This window comes from Schistocerca nitens, chromosome 2 (assembly GCF_023898315.1).
Source record: "Schistocerca nitens isolate TAMUIC-IGC-003100 chromosome 2, iqSchNite1.1, whole genome shotgun sequence".
In the NCBI taxonomy this organism is placed as follows: domain Eukaryota; kingdom Metazoa; phylum Arthropoda; class Insecta; order Orthoptera; family Acrididae; genus Schistocerca; species Schistocerca nitens.
Window position 1 is genome coordinate 592,414,121 of NC_064615.1, and position 22,765 is coordinate 592,436,885.

Sequence of the window (22,765 nt, forward strand, 5' to 3'; positions counted from 1 at the left end):
ATTCTTCTGCAGCCTAGAAAAAATCTAGCATGTTGATCCTGTTTGGATGAATTTGATGATAATGTCACCAAAGTCCACGAGTCTGTGTTTACCGTACACACATCGGAAAGTCACGAATAGCACAGTAATCCCTTGCCTACGTGTTGGTGCTTATATACCAGCACTGGAGCTGCACTACATTACATATACACTGCAGCAACACCCTCAGTTGGGAACTTTTTGATACCCCTTATAGTTTCTTTGATTTATTTGTTATTATTTACTGTATTGAGCATTAAATCATTTTCATTGAATGAAATTCCTTCTAATAACAAATAGCAATTTTAAAAAATTGCCAGAAGCAATTACAGTGCCATTAGCATTAGAGTGAAGGCTCAGTATGACAAAGTAATAAAATAGCATGCTGTTCAGAATATAAATCAAAGCTTCCCTTTAACACTTCCACTAGTTTCATGTCCTCCCACAATTAAATGAAAGGCCTAAAAGCAGAACAGAATCATCTGCAGAAACAAATTATATGCATTATTCTCTTGGGCAGTACACTGTTTTCCTCATTGCACAGCTTTTGCAGCTTTATTATATTAACTAATATTTTTCAATCACTTCCCTGTTCATCTTTTGGGTTTTACACTTTGACAATAAATGGTCCAATAGATTCCGTAACATACCATTAAGGTGACAAGCTTAAAGAAAAATCAAAATGCATTTCATCCAAATATTGGTAAAAGTATAGTCAGGGATGGAGGGTCACAACAAAGGCTGTCACTGTAGACAACATGGCTACCTGAAAAATGATTGTGAGTGTTACCTGGTGATTATTTCATATTTTATCATTGTATCTGTAAACATCATTGCCAACAGCTTTTTAATTCCGAACTTTTTAAGAGAAGTAGCCCCAAAAATTATAGTATGTACTAGAATATGTACTTCGTTATACAGGTGGATGTTGATACAAATTGCTAAGGTGTGGCACCGTATTAGTAATTTGCAATGATGTGACTTCCATAATCTGTCTTTGTGCTCCTCTTTCCTTATCTTCTTCCCCTCCATTCCCACTTCAGCTTGTCTTCCATTCGTCTTCATTCACACCTTCCCCCCACCCCCCAGCCCCTCCTGCCCCCACACCCCTGCTGAACTTGCTCTCAATTTGATGTTCGCTGAAGTACTTCATGCTATCATCTCCTACGTTAGTGTATTAGGTAATGTACTAAGTGTCTTCTGCATCACTTCCTGATTGCCCCTGGTACATCATCTTGAAAAACCGGTTTGATTTAATCTTCCTTTTGGCATGAAATCCTCACGTTATTCTCTTATGACTAATGGAAGGAAAACTAGAGTTTCAAGAAGTGCAACCCCCAGACAATGAGGTCATTAGCGACAGCTTAATGACAGACACATATTTGTGTGCATATTTCTTCTAGATTAACTGGTGTCTGCAGTTGAGTAAAATTCATCTTTATATGTATTAAATAAGTGCACTACATCAAATGATGAGATGATGGTATATTGTGCTACCAATTAATGTTATAGGTATTAACTCAAATGAGCAGCAAATAGCTTTGTTCCAGAATTTAAAAAAAAACCTTCTTTGTCTTCAGAAATCTTCCATTTTACACTGCATTTACAAGTTACTAAATGCATCTTAAATAGATGAAATTGTATTATTTACAGGTACTGTGACTGCTTCGCAAATGGAGAATTCTGCCACATGTGTAACTGTAACAACTGCTATAACAATCTTGACCATGAAGAAGATCGTCAGCGAGCTATAAAGTCATGCTTAGAGAGAAATCCAAATGCATTTCGTCCAAAAATTGGCAAAGGCATGGTAGGGGATGAAAGGAGGCATAATAAAGGCTGTAACTGTAAACGCTCTGGCTGCCTGAAAAATTATTGTGAATGTTATGAGGTAATTATTTCATATTTTATCATTTCTATCTGTCAGCCTTGTTATCAACAACTTTCTAATACAGATTTAATGTTAAACTTTGCAAAAGTAACCTCATAAGTAGAGTAGGGTTTTTGAAAAGTCTTTGAACAAATTGAGGGGTATGCTGGTAGGATCATAAGAAGTCTATGCAGTCCATACGAAAATATAATGGAGACTTCAGGGATATTAAATGCAAATCATTGGCAAAATGCTGCAAGGGAAATTTAGAGAAGATTGTGCAACAGTTGTACTGCCTCTGTTATGTATCTTCCATGGTGATTATGAGACTAAAGTAAACAAGATCAAGGAGAATATTGAGGCATATAGACAGTTGCTAACTTTGGTACAAAGTACCTTCTGCCGTGAGCTGTACAGTGGCACGTGGAGTATCTATGTAGATGTAGGTAAATCTGTTATTGTGTCAAGCTCATAATAACCTAATATTTTAGGTTAATTTGTAGGATGAAGCCATTTTCTTTCTTTAGTTATAGCTATTTGTAACGGTTTTCTAATATGTTTTTACAAATGTGGGCTATGCTGCGTACAAAGTGGAGTAGCAGTTTGCATCACTGGCAGGCATGCTGCAAGTCGCCAGTTTAAATCTACTAAGTAAATTTTTATTATTTGGTATTTATCATTTTTAGAAGGTTCTTGAAATTATTTACGTATGTAATGTGTGCACATTCTGGATTACTCAATGTTTGTATAAATAACAGTTCTCTCCATCAAGGAAGCACTCCTGTTATGTCTGTACATTTGTGTGCATAATACATGTACTTTCAGTGCACTGACAGATTTGGACTTGAGTGTGGTGGGGTGTGCCATTGTAAGTTAACTATTAAATGCAACTTCTTTGTTGCCTTTTTATGTTATTAGCTGTGACCTCTGGAAAGGCAGTGTCAGACTCTTCATCCACCTGTGTTGCTGTTAATGTTGTTAAACTGAATGTCACAACTTTAATTCTGTTTAAAGACAACAGAATTCCATATTCCTATTACTCTAACATGTATTGGCATTAAATAGGCACATCACATTTCAATCTTAACATCCCAATACAGATTATCAACGTAGAATGAATATTAAAAGAAAATTTCATGTGTTTCTTTACACCACATGATACCTATGGTCAAAATTATTTATGTATTCTATTAGGATTTCTGCATCTCTTCAAAGTAAGTTGTCGGTCCTCAGAACTTACAAACTCCCTCTCAAGTGGGTATTTCTTCTCACAAAGCCGCTGCAGTGATCATCCTATTGTGAAGACATGCATTGTCCCTTGGTATGACTCGCCACATGCAAACAAAATAACAGTACTACGCAATATCTTTGCTCCTGCCACAATACCGAATTTTCTTTGCAAGTGCCATTCATTAGTAAGACGACTTAGGGATACACATAATCCCTCTGAGTGATACTTATCACCACAGTAGCCCCACACTCTCATATTATTATTGACAAGTGATGTGGCAGGTAGTGCATCATTGTAGGAGTATATGATAACAAATTCAGACGAAACACGTCACAGTAAAGGGTGCCCAAACAGTCACACCAGTACACAGTATACTGCCCTCTGATGGCAACACAGGCATGTATACTGATCAGCCAGAACATTATGACCACTGACCTACTATCGGTATAAACCCAGCCAGATGCTAGCAGCATCACCTGCCTAGGAATGACTGCTAGTGAGACATATGCTCGGTGCATGTAATGTCATTGAACCTGCTGTCCATGTGTAAAACGGGGAAGGTGCACGATATATCGTAGTTTGACCAAGGGCAGATTTTGATGGCCCAGGGGCTTGGCATGAGCATTTCATAAACTGCACAACTTGTGGAGTGTTTGAGGAGTGCTGTGGTGTCTTCAGCATTTGGCAAAACCAAGGTGCAACCACGTCCAGACATCATGGGGTTGGGCAGACACCCCTCATTACAGACGTTGGACATCGTAGGCTAGGCAGACAGATAAAACAGGACAAGCGTTGGACTGTTGCAGAACTAACATCTGACTTTAATGCTGGCCAGAGTAAAAATATGTCTCAACACACAGTGCACCAAACACTCCTACCGATGTGCCTCCACTGCTGATGACCCTTTCACGTGCCAATGTTAACACCAAACATCAGCAACTATGGACTGATATGGGCACGTTACCATCGGCGCTGGACATTAGCTCAGTGACAGAACATTGCAGGGTCTGATGAACCATGATACCTTCATCATCATGCCTATTGGAGGGTGCGAATCTGTTGTCTTTCAGAGGAACAGCTCCTTGACACTTGTACTGTGGGACAGAGGCAAGCTGGTGGTGCTCCACTATGCTCTGAGGAACATTTGTGTGGGCACCCGTGGGTCCAGTGGAACTCATGCAAGGCACCATGATGGGCAAGGAGTTTCATACACTGGTTGCATTTCCTGATGGCAGTGACTTTTTCAATGAGATAACACTGCATGTCAGAAGGCTGGGAGTGTGATGTAGTGGTTCAAGGAACACAGTGGTGACTTCCAGTTGATGTGCTGGCCTCCACCTCACCAGATCTGAACCTGATTGAACATGTCTGAGATGTGATTGAATGTGGTGTCAGAGCTAATTACCCCACTCCCTGAAATTTACTGGAATTAGGTGACTTGTGTGTGCAGATGTGGTGCCAACTCCCTCCCAACGACCTACCAAGGCCTCGTTGCTCCCATGCTACGACACGTTGCCATTGTTACCTGTGGCAGAGGGTACATACTGGCTATTAGGTAGTTTGTCATAATGTTCTAGGTGGTCAGTATATTATCACAGGCAAATGATCATAAATGTGCCAAATGGCCTCCTGTGATAGATGGACCCAAATACCTTGCATCTTTTGTTGCAGTTCAGCAATAGTTCTTGCAGGCTCTGGAGAACGTATAAGTTCCTGCTTCATGATGTTCCATACATGTTCAATTTGCAAGCGATCTGGTCACACATTGTGTCGCAGCAGCCTTATGTGGATGAGTATTGTCCTGTTTGAAAAGCACATCACTATCCTGTTGAAGAAATGGCAGTAGCACGGGGATAACAGCATTTGCAGTGTAGCAGGCACTAGTAACTTTACACTACAGAAACACCAATTGTGACCGCACGTTGTAACTGATGGCTCTCACGTAGTGAAGCCTGGGATGGGACCTGTGTGCCATGGCTAAAAAGCTCTGTGCCATACACATATACATCCACCACTCGCCTACAGACAGAATTTACTCTCATAGGTGACAACAACAGAGCACCATTCCTCTCTCTCATGACTCTTTGTCTACACTAGAGTAGCCATGCTGGGTGGTTCCCAAAGTAACCTCACTAGAGGCACACCTGATTGTAGTCCTGCTGTCTCAGATTTCATCCCTGTATGATGATCGGATGTGCATCACTACTTACATAATGCATGGATCTTGATGTGTGCCTTTACTATGCAGACATGCTGAGCCTGAGCTACGTTAGTGGAAATGTGCCACAGAACGCTGCTGAGAACAGCGACACACCACCAATACATTGTGCCCCACATGTGATATATCCATCCAGCCTCCTGCAGGCCTACATTGTGGTGTTCAAATGGCTGAATCTGTTAAACAGGAGTCATACTCCCCATGTGGCAAGGTTGCACACTAGAATAAATGTTGCAAACACCCTTCAGCACATTTGCTGCCTGCAGAGTCAAAACAGAGGGTGGGCAGGCATGACTCCTAAGCACCATCTGATTGCCAACGAGTATGACCAGTGAATCATTAGCACCACATCCCCTTAGTACGCACATATATGTATGCCCGGGTACCACTGAGAGTTGCAAATTATTATTGTTGTTGTTGTTGTTGCTACTATTCCTCAACCCCTCCTCTCCTGTGATTATCTGCTTGCCCCACTTCATATGTAGTGTTTGTACAGTTTTTATGTAAGTAATAAACTCTTTTGGTGCTTTTTTCTAACTGCTGATACTGTATAAGGCTAATTGCAATTATCTTCTTGGGAAAATTAATGTGCTTTCCATTTACACACCCATTGTTTTATGTCGAGCATCATTACAAAAATAATGTATGACTGTTATAACTAAAGGAAAGAACATTTATATTTGCACATAGCATTTTCTTATTATGACAGATATTTGCAACTTAAATGCAATTACAGTATACCTATAATAATGAATTTATTCATTTGCCCTTGACACTGCTTTATCATTAAAGTATTTGAATCCTGCAGTACATCCTGGTACATTTGAACCCAACACTGCTTTTTCATTGCAATATTTAAATCATAATAGCAGCTTCGCTATAGCTAGAATAATGTGCTGTCATGCTATATTTACAAAAAGTGTCTTTAAAACAAATATCTTTTGTGAGAAAATAACAGATCCTAGGCTACCTTTGCATTCCATATTATTTTCGGTTTTGCTTTAATAGGTGAAATTGCATTCTGAGTGCTTAGAATCCTGATCTTTCCTACTCTTTTTATTGTGTGGTTCCTTTGTCTTATTTTTGTTGCATAAACTCTGACACGCTTAATATCTTTCTATATTTTCCTAATTAATTGCATTTCTCAAGATATTGCAACTCAATCCAGCTTCGTTCTATGCAACATTAGAACGAGTCTTGAAATGTTAAATACTTTACTTATATTGAAATTACATTTCCCACTTAGTTCCTCAGACACATTTCTTTTCTCACCACTTTCCTCCATGGAGGTGGTATCTCTGTACCAACCTTAGCACAGGTGCAGGTCTTCGTTCCTTGATGCACCCGCCATATTTTGTACCACACTACATACGTTTGGGTACACAGTCCTGTCTACAAACATAATGTTACTCTTATCTTGCAGAATAAAAATTAAACCATCTGTTTGCATCTTCTTATTTTATCTTAGTCTTCTAAATACACATTTATATCATGCTCAGTATTCCTCTAACAGGGTTGCCACAGGTTCTGGAAACCAGGGAATTTAAAACAGATCAGGGAAATCAGGAAGAGAGAAAAAAACTGTAAAAACTTCATTTTTGTCATAGTAGATGAAATGGTTTGTTTACTGAGGTGTCATGTGTTGTCACTGGCTGGGTGCAGCTGAATATGTGCGCTGCTTCCCTACTCCCTCATTAGTACTGCTTCTCCCCTTCCTTCCACTCCCGTCAGCTTGCAGTCAGTGCTGCCACCACTTCTTTCCGCTAGCCTAGTAGCTTCCAACGAGAGGCAGGGAGGCATGAGGAATGGTTTGTTTGGATCTGATTCTCAATGATTGTAGGTGCAGTGATTGGAGAAGGCAGTCATGTGTGCACGAGTTGTGTCTGAGTGAATGTGTGAATGCATGTGTGTGCACTCTCGTTTTCTGACAAAAGCTATAGCTAAAAATTTAGTTGTGAGAGAGTGATTATTTTTCTACATGCCTGCCTGCATCTCAGCAATCATCATTATTATTGATTTTCAGAGTATTTGAACAAGTTACCTGTTGCATGGATTGAGCACCGTGGTCTCATTTCATCAGCATGCTGTCTGTGGCTTGTGAATAACTGGCCACACAAGTGGATTTCCATGACAGGCCAAAACCGCAGACCATTCCTGCGGGTATCTGTAATGGATCGGGCCTGCCGATCTGAAGACATTCGGTTCCCACTAATGTAGCGGCCCTGCCTGTCGGATTTAGTCTCACTGATCTGCCCGCAGGCTGGGTCTGTTTGTGTGTTGCGTAATGCAGCGGATTTTCATGGTTTATCCATGGATCCAGGACTGCAGTGCTCCTGAACAGGCCAGAGGCCATGGGCAATGGGTTTCAGGGATTGTGACTCTGTCATTGCAAGTACTTTTGTTTGTTCTATTACATGTTGGCACTTCAAAAGTAGTTAATATGTTAGAAAGTATGGACGGTAAGAAAAAGAAAATTGTGTCAGTCGATGGCGGTTTGTACGCTATGTACTTATATATCTCTTGAAAGTAAAATCACACAATACCTGAAAAATAATACGTACAACACAATGAGTAATCACTGTCTATAACGAATATAGTAGAACCAACGTTTTGTTGGCTGTCACCTGCAGTGTTAGTTTATGCTGTTCATCCCCGCCCTGTACACTTCTTTAGAGGCGCACTTTTTTCTGCGGTTATTTCTGAAATCAGTGAAGATATTTGAAAACTGTCTTGCAACCCCAAGGAAATGCGTATTTATGTCACCAAATGTGTTTCGTTGGTCTTAATGAAACACACATACCATCTGACTTGCTTTCCCCATTTAGAAAAGTTCATTACAAAAGATGTTGATGTAGATTTTTGCTCGCATCAGGAAACGCCATCTGCTTGCAGTACTTTTTTTTTTTTTTTTTTTTTTTTTTTCTTTTCCTGCACAGACAGATTGTCAACTTATGCCTTAACTTACCCTTGAGATCTCAAAATTTGTCAAGGAAAAATGCTAAAACTTGTCTGGAAATCAGGGAATTTCACTTGGGGAAACTAGTGGCAACGCTGTGTAAGTACTCATTTGTAGCAGTCTAGGCAGCAATACTAGTCATTAGGTTACTCGTCATAAAAATATATCCGTGTGCCATAAACACTATTTTAGTAATCAAGTGAACATATTACAATTATTGTACTGTTTATGTTGGCACATCATCATTGTTGTTGTAATACTGATCGTTATCATGTCATAAATTACACTTATGATCAACTGTCTCGTCTTTCTTCCTCCATAAACTTGATGTTGGTAGCACTTTCCAAAACAGTTTCAAAGCAGTATACATCGGAAAGGAATAATTTGTCCTTACCTCTTTTAATTTTTGTTTATTTATTTTTTTTAAAGTTGTAAGACATATATTTGCCATGGATATTTCTTTGCGGGGAAACGGTGGCCATTAAAAATGACTGAAAAAAAAATAGTAAAAAGAAAATATGGGAAGTTAAGACTTAAACTTCTGGCAGGCATTCCTTTTGAAGAAAGCATTATTGCAGGCACATGTGTTTCAATGAGGGATTCGTAAGTAAGTATTGTATACCCACTTTATACAAAACAATATAAATTCATCTAATTAATAAATCTATGGAAATAATTCTCTCCAAATAAAATTAGTCATTGCAATGTATTTATCATTTTCTCATTGTTGATTCTAAATTTCTTTACCTATCATGTCACAATTTAGCTTTTAGTGTGGTGGCAGTAGTAGAACAATTTTAAAGGAAGATGTTTCTACAGTGCAAGGGCAGATAGATTGTAGTGCTTCGAGAATTTTGGAGTAAATTCTAGAACCACTAGGACTTCCACCATTTCGAACACCTGATATTTTAGAGGTGAGTGGGAGAAACGAATATTCCCTACTGTGCATTGCCCATTTATATGTGCAGGTCTAAAAACAGTTGTGAGAAAAAGATGGACCCGGCGGCCGAACGGCGGCAGACAAGTTCTTGCTGTACAGTCCACAGTGTTTCTGTGTATGGATCGAAAAGATCAAGGAAAGTTTATGTAGTATTCTGTGCTCTTTAGTGTCTGTATTGGTTGCAAAAAAGACTAATGGACAATTGAATATAGATTTCTATGTTCATTTATGTATTGGACTCGTTTGGGACTAGAGACTTTTGAATTACTTCAAGTCTAGTCTACGAACGAAGCAAGGCACATCTATACCGAGCGAGGTGGCGCAGTGGTTAGCACACTGGACTCACATTCGGGAGGACGACGGTTCAATCCCACGTCCAGCCATCCTGATTTAGGTTTTCCGTGATTTCCGTAAATCGCTCCAAGCAAATGCCGGGATGGTTCCTTTGAATGGGCACGGCCGACTTCCTTCCCCGCCCTTCTCTAATCCAATGAGACTGATGACCTCGCAGTTTAGTCTCTTCCCCCAAACAACCCCAAGACACATGTGTACTATTTGAGTGTGTGTGAGTGAGTCTAATGTTTAAGGAATAAGTTAGCTTGCAGAAGTTATTGTCTGTGGAAGTTGAAAATATATAGTGATTGAACTGAAAAGTATTTTAAAAGTGCCGAAATTATTTCGAGGATAGAGAAGTATTTTAATAAATTCCTTTAACCAGCTATAGTATTTGGAGAAGCAGCTTTTGGGAGATAGACATAGCTGATTACCCAGAGAAGAGCATCAGCTACACACAATGTGCAAGTTAACTGATTTGAGAGACGTGTGAGCCTTGCAACTCAATACCCCACTGTCTCTTGTCGTCTGAAAAACGTTACAAAATCACATATAAAGAGGCGATTGCTATTATATGTTTTTGGAAATGGAGGAGTGGGTACAATAATTCATTTTGATGTAAGTGATTGGTAAAAGCTGACTTCCAGATATTTGCATCTTAAATCAGTGGTTGGATTCTACTGTGAAAACACTGATGGTGAAATGTCACCAGTACACTCAGCCTTATCAACTCTAATTTGATTAGTAACTCCTTCCATTAATGGTACTGTATTTTACTGTCTTTCCTTTTTTACCAACAGAATCCAACATTTCGAACAAATTGCTGTTAAATACTACATGAAAAGTAAAGTTACATGCCTATAGTGGCTGGGAGACACCAGAGGGCAAGTTCAGCTGCCTAATTGGAATGGGTTTTCCTAACCTTTGCACCCACAGGCACCTTTTCTTCACAAAGCATGAGGGTTATGTCCATAAGCGTATCTGTTAAGTGTTGGTGGCTGCATAGAGGAGCTTAATATCTCTATCCAATGAAAGGGCCACAATGAACAGTCATGGATATTAGTGCAAAGAATAGTGATCAAGGATGTCATTCCTGCACCTCTTGTGTCACCTCTGCTCTAGCAGCAAAGAGGAAAATTGTCAGCAGCATGAAACATAACTGAATGGTCACTCATCCAATTACTGGCCAGTCCAGACAGTGCTGAACTTCGTTGATCTGACAGGAAATTGTTTTATCCATTTCAGCCCCTGGTATGTGATCAACACCATATCAGTTAGTTTTAAATTGTTTACAAAAATCATGTACATACGTTTCTCATCACTAAAGTTGTAGTTTTGTACCTAATTTTAATAGTTTCTCCCACATAGAAGTTCTCACCTGCAATAGAATTAAAATTACTTTCTGCCCTTAATCTTAAAATTTTTGATATAGTTTCAGTATTGTACACTAATGAATGAGGTGTAATTGCAGATAATTGTGTCTTTGTTTGAGCCTTTCATTTAAGTAGATTATTTACCCATTCCTCCAATCTTGTTAAAGTGGAAAATGAAATGGCTAATTCCTCTGAATCCTCATCTTATTCTAAAATATTAGCATCTGAAACTTGTTTTTATTCTGTATTTGATTTACCAAAAATATTGCCTTTCCTCATTTTAATTAAATCAGAAGTTCGCCTTTTAAAGTAAGAAAAACTAAAATTGGCAACAAATGTCAAATTACATAAAAGATTTGTTCTACCTTTGCTCAGTACCTAACTGTCTTTTTTCAGCTTTTAGATGTAATATAAATTGCCATAAACTGTTCACTAAAGTTGTCAGAATATCTTACAAATGGTCTCAATGTTTCTCATTAATACTGGTATATGAGGTGTGTTCAAAAAGAAACTGAACTTTTGAAATAGCGCGCCAGTCTGATGAGAGAGCACACTGCGGCTATGGAGTGCACCTAGTGGCAGGTTTAGGCAAGAGACTGCCATTTGCCTCATGTTGTTTGAACAATTAGCTAGCAGACCACAGCCGCTGAAGTAAATACGTGTACAGCCCGCTCGTCGGATTAGTGCACTGAAGGAGCTCGAAGAACTTGTGAGTGTGAAATTCTGCTGAAAACTTGGCAAAACATTCACAGACACATTTCAAATGCTTAGCTAAGCATACCGGGAGGACTGTATGTGTCATACACAGTCCTATGAGTGGTTTAAATGTTTCAACAGGGCAGAATGTCACTCCGTGATGATTTCAAGTCTGGATGTCCTTCCACATCAACAAATGATGGCCGTGTGGATTGTATTCATGCTGTGATTCACGGAAATCATCGTTTAACAGTTTGGGAAATTGCTGAGGAGTTGGACATCAGTGTAGGATCGTGCCATCAAATTTTGTGTGAAAAACTTGAGAAGCATTGTGTCAGTGCAAAATTTGTACCACATCTGTTGACAGAAGATCAGAAACAGACCCATGTTGAAATGTGTGAGGAACTGCTTGCTGCTTTCAATGACAATGAAAACTTTCTTAAGAACGTCATAACAGATGATGAGTTGTGGGTTAACGGGTATTACACTGAAACGAAGATGCAGTCGTCACAGTGATCACCTCATGCAAAAAAAAAACAACGCATGAGTTGGCCAAAGATCAAGGTGATTTTGGTTGTGTTTTTTGACTGCAAAGGCATTATCCAACATGAATTTATGCCATGTTGTCAGTATTTTGTGGAGGCTCTGGTCAAAACCTGACAAAGTTGGTGGAGGGATTTATCTACTTATTGAAATCCAACAGGGGGGATGACATTACATATTTGCCAAATGAGTTCTTTTGCTGGCATGGCACAACACAGCAGTGGGTAGAGAACACAAAGAGAAGCCCAATAGCTGGCATACATTCCCGGCCAAAATGAAGAAAATGATTAGTGGGAGTCTGCAGCAGGTCCACTCAGCAGAAGAGTAGTTGCAGAACAGAACCCAATGGAATGCAGAAACGACACAGTCTTAAATACAGAATGTTTTGGCCTCGAGCTGTATTAGAAATCGGAATATGACAGAAGATGGACACTGCAACATTCCACTGTTCTTTACCATGATATTGTGTGGCAAAGTAAAGTGTGATCAGGAGCTAAGACTTAATGTTGTTTAATCTTGCTCACCTTGGTGGTATTTCAGCACACTCACCAACCTCTTCTGGTTGAACTTCTGTTCTCGAAGTGCTGCAGTTACTGCCGGAAGTTAAGAGTACAGAATCCATCATCCAGATCTCAAAATCATCACAAAAACATTAATAAGGATAGAGTCTGTTTTGTTTAATAGATTTCAGTTGAGTCCCTCTATAACCAGTTTCTCTCTTGACCCCAAGACGTCACAGGAATTGTCACAGGTGCTCTTCCTCTGTGGCACACATAATATCTCAAAGACGGGAATTGACAACACAGAATTAATTACCTGAGCAGCAGGTACTGCAAATGCAGTACAATGTTTATTGTAGTCTCAGCTTGCAGACACGCTGTGTCCATCCATCTTATGATATATGCACATACATAAAACATACAACCAAACAGCAGATTATATATATATTACAAAACTAAATTTTTTGTATAGGGGATCATCATTCATCACTTCGAAAAATCTTGTGCAACACATCACTTCACCAAAGTGATATGTTACTCTTCAGATACCTCACCTCAGGCGAATGACGTCATTATTACTGTGAAACATTAACAAAACGGTAAATATTTGAAATTCAAAACTAGTTTTTACCTTCTCACAACAAGCATTAATAGCATTTATCTCCTGGATGTACAGTCACTTTTGTGATTGTATCTCATTTTAAATAAATATATTTAATCACATTTATTAACTGTGGAACGCTCCACATTAGATTGTAAACTGTGAATCATAGATATGTATTTGCCTCGACTCCATTTTGAGTAAGTTCTTAATCTTTCTACCAGGCACTCAGTCTTTTACTCTGGATATTGAATCTCAGATAATAGATATGTATTATACATATGGATCATTCAATAGTTTCCTCACAACATTTCGTGGTTTTCTCATGTGCCTGCTTATTACTAGGCCGTACAGTCCAGGAGCCATTTAGCTGTATTGTCCATATGTCGTGTAATTGAGTATATTTATTCCAGAATTCAGGCTTGTCTAGCCACATTCATAAATGTTTGGAAATCACTGGATGTGTGCTACATTGTATTACATACTATCACCGATAATTTATTATTATTATTATTATTATTATTATTATTATTATATATTTTTTATTATTTTTTAAAAGAGATAGATTCCTCTAGGAGGAATATATGACACTATAAAACTCGGAGCTATACTGGAATATTGGTTTGTGTAGTTGTTACAAGAAACAATGCAATCTTTGTTATTTTGAAAGTTTCCTCATTAGACATCATCAGCATCCATAAACTGCCACCAAACCAGAGGAGTTACATGTTCTGAATATTAATGAGTATTTCTTGTCAGGCACTATGTAATCAGTTACACTTATCTTTTCAAACCTAAAGGTATTCATACAAAACTCAGGCACTTGTCTCCTTTTTATGGCATCTTTAAATTAGCGTATGGAACAGGTTAACCAACTCAGGTAAATTCATCTACTTCGCTACTTAGGAGGAACCTTGAAAGTAACGGTACTAACTTGTATAGGAACCACCAGGATCCACCTCTTTCCACAGAGATTTCTCTACACAATCATTTAATTATCCAAATCTGTATTGCCCCTTTATGTACCATCTTTTTTCACTCAGTAGTGGGTCATCCTTTTGCTCTAGACCCACCTATCCTTTCTATCTCACCAAACATACATACATACAGAGTACGGTACAGTATCTTGTTGACAGCATGTGCAACTCAACCTCCTCATTTTATGCGTATATATTGAGGTGCTTACTACTACTGTAGCCCATATGCATACCTGTTTTTAAACTGTCTCGTCTCCTGTACTTTCTTTTCTCCATAGTACATATTCACTTCTGTAACTCAGAATGTTCTCCTGTTGTATGTTTCAACAAATGCTCTTGTGTTACATTGTGCAACAGTCATATTTGGATGTTAATCAGTCATTTTTACACTTCATAGCTAAGAGTACTATCCTCTCCTTGATTATTCCCCATCAAAAGTGAGAGGGCTAACATCCAGCTCCACACAGAAAAAGAAAGAACTCCTCTAGGTTCTGCAGTGTCTTTGCCGTGTAAAGCTTGTTGATAACTATTGTTTGCCACATACTAATTCAAAACTGTTAGCTGTAAAGGGATGTTTCTTAAGACACACATTCTTTGATCAAAGCTATACTGATGAGCCAAAACATGACCACCTACTTAAAAGCATGTTGGTCCACTTCTGGAACACAATCGAGCAGTGATTCCAGGTGCCATGAATCGACAAGTACTTGATAGTTCCCCAGAGATCTGTGGCACCAGATGCCTACGCACAGGTCACACACTTCCCGTAATTTAAGGATGGTTGTTTTGTGGATGTGGAGCTGGTACCTGATAGGATCCCAGTTGGGTTTCATTGGTTCAGGTATGCTTAATCTGATGGCCAAGACATCAATGTGAGTTCTCTATTATGCTCCTCAAACCATTGCAGCATGATTTTGGCGTTGTGGTACTGACAGTTATCCTGATGGAAGATGCCATCGCTGTTGAAGATGCCAAGCATAAGAGGTTACAGGTGGTCCTAATAATGTTCACGTCGTCCACTGCTGTCATGGTGTCTTCAATTACTGCCTCAGGCCACATGGAAGCCGAGGTAAATGTTCTTCATAACATAATACTGCTTCCACCTGCATGTGGCCGTGGCACGCTGCATGTGTCAAGCAGCCATTTGCCTGGATGACAGCGTATCTAGACATGACCATCAACCTGGTTTAACAATAAATGGGATTCATCTTACCAGATAACATAATTCCATTGATCCACGCTACAATCTCAATGATCCCGTGCCCACTGAAATTGTAATTGATGATGTTGCTGGATCAACATGCTGAATTGTGTGCTCCAAAAGATTTGTGCCTGCACAATTACTATACTGATTCATTAGATCTGCCACAGATCACCACCTGTCCTGCTTTAGAGAATGGGCAAGCCTCTGATCCCTGTGTTCTCTGATGAGGTACAGATGCCCAACTTATTGTTGCCTACTAGCATTCAGCAACAACTTTCCATACATGCTCACAGTAGTAGCATGCGAACAGCTGACCAGCTTCGCCGTTTCAGAGATGATTGCTCCCAGGCACTGGACCACAATCTGTCTTTTGTCAAAGTCGCATAAGTCAGCTCAAAGTCACTTAAGTCAGCAGATTTCTGCATGTGCGCCACTTATCGCTAGAATCGTTCCCCATTCATCTCTGCTCCACTCATATACTTCTCCTATCACATCACATGCCCTCAGTGCCACCAGGTAGCATCCAACATTGTGGTAAATTAAGGCTAGATGTGCAGTGAACCAAGGACATGTTGTAGCACCAGTTCTCACCTGCAGAGTTCTGAGAACCTGGTGTCTGGAAAAGAATCGAGATTGCACATATGATGGAACAGTCACCGAGGTCACAGCTGTCACCCTCTGTCTTTGCAAAGTCATCCTAACTGATAACTTGGTGGTAGTCATGCCAATGTAAAAGGCTGAACAGTGTTTACATAAAATCTGGTAAATGACTATCTTTTTACCTGTGGCTCGCCATTTGATAGTGTATGTATTGCCACTTACAGTGGCGGTATAAAGCATGATGGGAGGTTGTATAGGGCACATTTTACAGCAGGGACTGTCAGAGAGGGAGGAGCCATAGGATAGGGAAATGTATGAGGAAGGAGTGTACCATTTATTATTGCAGATGTGATTGTGATCTATGTATTTTTTTCTTCACCAAATGTGATCTAATAGCCCTTTGGGATTAAAGGGAAGTATTCAAAAAATTCCATTTCATCTGTGCTTTACATTCAGACACAATCACATTTGTGTTAATAACATCATTACTAATTATACTATGTTTAATTAATCTGACAAGTTCCTCCCAATGTATAATCACCACATTCTTTGTTTAATGTATCAAAACCTTTTATAACCTACAACTGTTGACCACCCCTTATACCCTTCATGGAAAAAATCTACATGTCAGAGCTTTAAATGGCCCTCTTCTATCAATCGTCTAAATATTTAGTTCTTGTTGAAGGCCACAGAGTGTATTTCTTTTAAGTTCCCAAACTATTATTATATCATCTTAAGTCGAGAAGCTGAAATGCTGTTGTTGGTTGGTGGTGGTGTGTGGTGTTTTTTACTAGGAGACCAGTACTACTACTTACATTTTTCCTGGAAATCATTTGAGGACATAACTTCTTCAGCAGGAGCAGTTTCCCACTCTGCACTGTCACTCTCTAAATAACTTAATGTGAAATCAATCCTCCTGGAATCATCCCATTTCTTCGGTAGAGTGTTCCTACATGCTCTTAAAAAACATGAGGTGAGCCTCTCCCATGTGGCTTATATTTAGTAAATTGTTTGGCTACACTAATTTTGTTTCCTAGCTGCAATTCCTTGATTAGTTTGGTTGACAGTCCACTATTGGCACAGATCGTCCTTTTTAGTCTTAGTTAACTAGTCCCAAATTTTCTGTATTTCTTTCTGTTTTATGTACCTCTATATTAGAATGAAGTGCACTTACAGACAGTTCAGCCTCTTATCCTACTTTATCATCAACTAGGTCCACTACACATGCTCTTCCAAAGTAGAAAGTGGAGAGCCTGGAATCATGGCTACATCCAAATCATTACTTTGTTCCAATGCTCTCAGTATTAAATGAATCCCTGAGATACGATTGTGTATTGTTTTAAATTCCTGCTCATTTAATTTTTTTAATTGATCAGGTCCTTGTTTATATATCTAAATTGTTTATTCACTTCATGTTGAACTAAAGTGCACTGTTTCCATATTTCCAAATTTATTTCATGTACCAAGGTGGAAAGTTTTGTCTGTAACTGAGAGATACTATTCTCCACTTCTTGCTTTTCCCTAATTAATTCATTGATATGCTGTTCTAATGCTATAATTGTTGTTTTTATTTCAGTCTTTAATTCAGTTTTAGTATATTCTAGTGTTCTGTTTGTTTTTGTGTCGTATTTATTGTTTTTATCTCCTTTTTATATCATTAGCCATTTGTTCACTAAATACATGAAACCAAGCCAGGAAATCTGAATCCACTTTTCTCATTACCCCTGGTGTGCAACGCGTAGAGTAACATGTGTCTAACTGGTCTCAGATTAATATTGTAACAAGGCTAGGTACACCACTGTAGTACACCCACAAACTCTGCTTAAGGGACCGATGACCTCTGCAGTTTGGTCCCTTTCATCCCTAAACCAACCAACCAACCAACTCTGCTTACAAAATCACATGCAGTTTACCAACCCTCCCCCCCCCCCCACCACCACCACCACCACCACCACCACCACCACCACCACCACCAAAAATAAATAAATAAATAAATAAAAATAATTATGCTGACAAGGAGCTAGATTGGTGTGTAGGTCACTGAAAGTGGATTTGCCATAGCTGCTGCTGCTGTGGATTGATGTGCTGTAACTGCAATCCGCTGCTGTTGATGTAGACTGCTCTTGAAATTCATACAACTGAAGTCCTCCGTAGTTTGTAGTCGTAATCTTCAGAGTTATGGAACAGTTTTTTTTCTTCTCCATTGTAATTGTAGTCGAAGGATTTAATAATTCTTCAACAACTGCCAAAACTTCATCAAGATTCTTTATTCGCAACAATTGATTTTGCACTTCAGCCGAAACTTAGCTGTTGGTCTTTGTTACTATTGACTACAAATATCGACTCCTGCAAAACTGCATACTTAAAATTTGCAAATACTCTTTAAAATTTAAAATTTCTGTTTGCTGTTCTTGTTCTTCATAAAATTGATTTACTCCCAGCCGTATTTGCTCTGGGCCCTGTCATGGTCACTGCAAGCGATGTTCCACTGGTTCTTTACCATATCAGGTGGTGGAGTAAAGTCTGTTCAGAAGCTAAGACTTCATGTTATTTAATATTGCTCACCTAGGTATTTCAGCACACTTGCCAACCTCTTCTGTTCGAACTTCTTTTCTCAAAGTGCTGCAGTTACTGCTGGAAGTTAAGGGTACAAATCCAACATCCATCTCTCAAAATAAATGTGAGGTTTCTAATTAAGAAAATCTTATATATTTTACTCTTGTTTACAATAACTGTCTGTTACAAAGTTGTCACATTATTCGGAACATTGCAAAAATATTGATAAGGACAGAATCCTGAAATGGTCTTTCGTATTTAACAGATTTTAATTGTGTCCCTGTATAACCAGTTTTTGATTTAATTTTCTCATTTTGAGGGAACTGAAGAGTGGTGTGTTTAATTGTTAAAAAAATCATTCAGCAGCCAAGATCACATAAAATATTTTTTTTATTGAAGACATCCGGCTTCAACGAACTATGCTGTAATCTTCAGGTCTTAAAATCTCTTGTTGTAAAACACGTTCATTTTATGCTGTCATTGCCCACAAACGAACTGTCTTAAAAAAACATATTTTATGCAATCTTAGTTGTTCAATGGTTTTTAATAACCAGTTTTTCTCTTGTCTGCGTGATGTTATAGGGATTGTCTCGGCCACTCTTCCTCTGTGGCACACACCATATCTCCCAGGCAGGAACTGGGAATGTGATAAATCGCTCAACCAACAGATACTGCGAACAGGTTACGATATTTATCGTCATCACAGCTGGCAAATATGCTGCATCCTTCCATCCCCATGATATATGTGCTTAAATAAAATGTACGTCCAAATGGTAGATTATCTAATACATTGTGAAAATAAACTTTTTATAGTGGTGAACATCATACATTGGTCCAAAAAACGATTGTGCAACACATCACTTCACCAAAGTGATATGTTACATTACTAACACAGACGCTGACTGTCTTTCAAGTAATCCCTTGACGGAATGTAGCAGCATGCTGAAAACTATAGAAGCCTTAAAGGATGAGGAACTGACTGAAGGAGAATTCCAGTTACTAAAAGGAACATTGTATATGGGAACTGTGAACCAGTGAGGCAGAATTGTTTGCTTGTCATTCCAGTGCACCCGTGGTCAGCTATCATAAGTATTTCCATGATACTTCAACATCTGGTAATCTGTGATTCTGAAGACTAGACATAATAAGACATAGGTGTCACGGACCAGGTCTCTAATGATACGTTAAGCATTACATGAGCCACTTTAAGGAATGCTTAAGACAGCAGCATACGCTGCAGTTATCTCTAGGGCATATGGAACCAATTCCTCCTGCAGCATTGCCATTCCACGAAATTGGAAACAACTCCTTGGAGAAGTTCCCGATGTCAGCAACTGAGAATTGATGGATAATAGTCTGCAATGAGTACTTCACTTACTATGCAATCACAAAAGCTCTGTCGGCTACTGAAGCTCCAGAAATTGCAGGGTTTCTTGTAAAAGACATCGTTTTGAAGCACGGAGCACCCTGTATCATCACCTTGATTATGTAAAAATTCTTCTGTTGAGACCAGTGTCAGAGGTAATTTCGAATTGTGATCTCACCTGTATGGTGACCACTGCCTACCAACCAAGGACAAATATTCATAAAATGTGTTGATAAGAAGTTGGCAATATGCTCTCAGTGTACAAGGAATTGCTGAAAAGTAATGCCTCCAAATTTTCTATTCTGTTATCATTATCGGTTGAGGTATGATATGTTGTGCATATTACTCGGTTAACTTTCCCCCTTTGCTGCCACAATTTGTAAGCTCTCTGCCACTAGAGAGCTCCAAATTACAGCGTGTAACAAGGTGGTGTATAATGTAACTGTGTTGGTTTAATAAAGTTTCTAACAGCAGAAAATGTGACTCTAATTGCAATCCATAGAAGAATGAAAGCTGTGTACAGTGATGATTGTGTCAGTACAAGTAATTTGAGACCTTCAGTTGTTCATGCTTGTAATGAAGGAATGTGGCTAACCTCGACGTCAGCGACAGAGTTCGGAGTAGACAACCATGTGCAGCTACCAATAAGACTCACTGTTACCAGGTTAATGAACTCCTCAGGGAAAGTCACCATGTAACACACATACAGCTCTCTGGTAAGTATGGCATATCACAAAGCTATTACAGGCCATCATTGCAGAACTGTGGTACAGATAACTGTAATCACAGTTGCTGCCTTGAAGGTTTACTTCTGACATGAAGCAGAGGAGGCTGCACATCTGTCAATAATTTCTTTTGCATTTTGAGTGTGAGGTTGATCGACTCCTTAACAACATTGTGAAAGCTGGGTTCACCATTTTGACCCTGAAAACAAAAGAGCACCATAGGAGTTTCACTCCAAAAGATCTCAGACACTAAAAAAGTTCAAGACCATGCCATCAGCATACAAAGTCACGTTACAGTGTTCTGGAATGTTCAAGGTGTGGTGCATATGGAATTCGTGTGCCACCATAAACTTTGCAAGTTACTGCGAGACCCTTAGAAAACTGAAATAATTAATTCAGAGAGTTCACCACACATGGAGCACTCTCTCCTTCAGCATGACAACGCCAAACTACAAACGAGTGCTCTGACATCTGCAACCTTCCGACACTTTGGGTTGACTCTGTCATCGATCATCCTCCCTATCTGATTTTCATGTTTCCAAAACTTTAAAAACTTTGCTTTGGTAGTGGTGAAGTGGAGCAAGCAGGGTTGAGGCCATGGCTCCATCAACAAAGCCAAAATTTCTACAGTGACTGATTAACAAACTGGCCTGCTGTTTAGAAAAACGTATTTGTTGCCAGGATGACTATGTTGAGAAATAAATATGTAGACATGAAGAATAAATATGTAGAATGTTAATAATGCTGGTCTTATTTAACAAGCTTTAAAAAATTCTGAGGCATTACTTTTCAGCACACCCTCGTATGTTGATGTTGAACAGAGACATTGGAGTAGAATACTGCCCATCATGATGTTCACGTATAGCACAGCAAAGAAAGGCACTACAGGGTGCCCTCTTTTATCTCCACTCCACGGTCTTGAGACCGAAACAACTGTTCCCATTTCAGTCGGACCATACTCAGGATTAATACATGAAACATCTCATGACCAGAACTGAAGAAGCGAAGACAACTGACCTGCACACAGTCCATGGGTACCCAGGAGAAGGACTGAAAGCACTATAACAGCAAGCACTGACCAGTGAGATACAGCTTGGGGGTTTTTATGCCTGTACAAAAAGTGGAACTGTTTTAGAGGTTAGTGAAACACTTCTTAAGGCCATATCGTATCTTTTGCTGCTTCTTGGACGTCACGGTATGGACTCAAGAAATATGACATTCAACAATAAGACTAAAGTGCAGACCTGTCATCCATATCCTCCATATGAAGCTCCAGTACAATCCTGAGGCACATATAAATGCGACTTCTTGTTCAAGGAAAATGAGAGCGGCTATGTGAAGAGGATGTGACAACACAATTTGAACAGCAGGATCTTCCAGCATTGCTATATAGAGGACCACTGATAAGATCTACATCTAGGTAGTTGGCTCAACTGGGGATTTATGAAATAGCCGGTTGCTGTCTTTTCAGGATAAGGGGCAATGCAGCAAGCTGTGGTGTATGAAAACTGGAGTAGCAGTTAGTGTAGCTAGCTGGCACACTGTGTGTGGTTAGTTCAAATCTGAACACACAAGCAGATATATCTTATATAGTATTTATCATTTCTAGGAGGTTCTTGAAATTCTTATATTTGTGATCTTTGCATATTCTGCAGTATCCATTGTTTGCATAAGTTGCAGCGCACTCCATCCAGGAAACAGTTCTGTTGTGTATGTACGAGGGCTATTCCGAAAGTAAGGTCCGATCGGTCACGAAATGGAAACGACTATGAAAATCCGATAAAGCTTTGCACAGATGTGTTGGGTAGTGTCTCTAGTATAACCCCAGTTAGCATCACGTCGCTCTTCTCATTTCTGAGCTCGCAGTGAGTGCGTAAAGATGTCTAGAAAATAGTGTCTGCCGCCAAGTACGGGGGCCTGGTGAGAAATTTCCCCTGAAGCTATGCAGCTAACATTACATAACTGTCGTGCTGTTTCGTCTTCAAGACAATTCTCAGCCGCATTCTGCAGGGGCAATGAAGATGCTCCTGCATCGTTTTCAAATGGAAATGTGAGATT

The 22,765-nt window shown here is 39.3% G+C and overlaps 1 protein-coding gene across 2 annotated transcripts in view; it reads left to right on the forward strand.

Annotated features, from left to right (window-relative positions):
* The window catches only part of LOC126236658 (protein lin-54 homolog), a 277,045-nt gene that overhangs the window by 225,546 nt on the left and 28,734 nt on the right, over positions 1–22,765 (forward strand). For both annotated transcript variants that reach the window (XM_049946127.1, XM_049946126.1), the window contains exon 9: positions 1,672–1,909. In XM_049946127.1, coding sequence (XP_049802084.1) covers positions 1,672–1,909 — 238 coding nt within the window. The remainder of the gene's footprint in view (positions 1–1,671; positions 1,910–22,765) is intronic.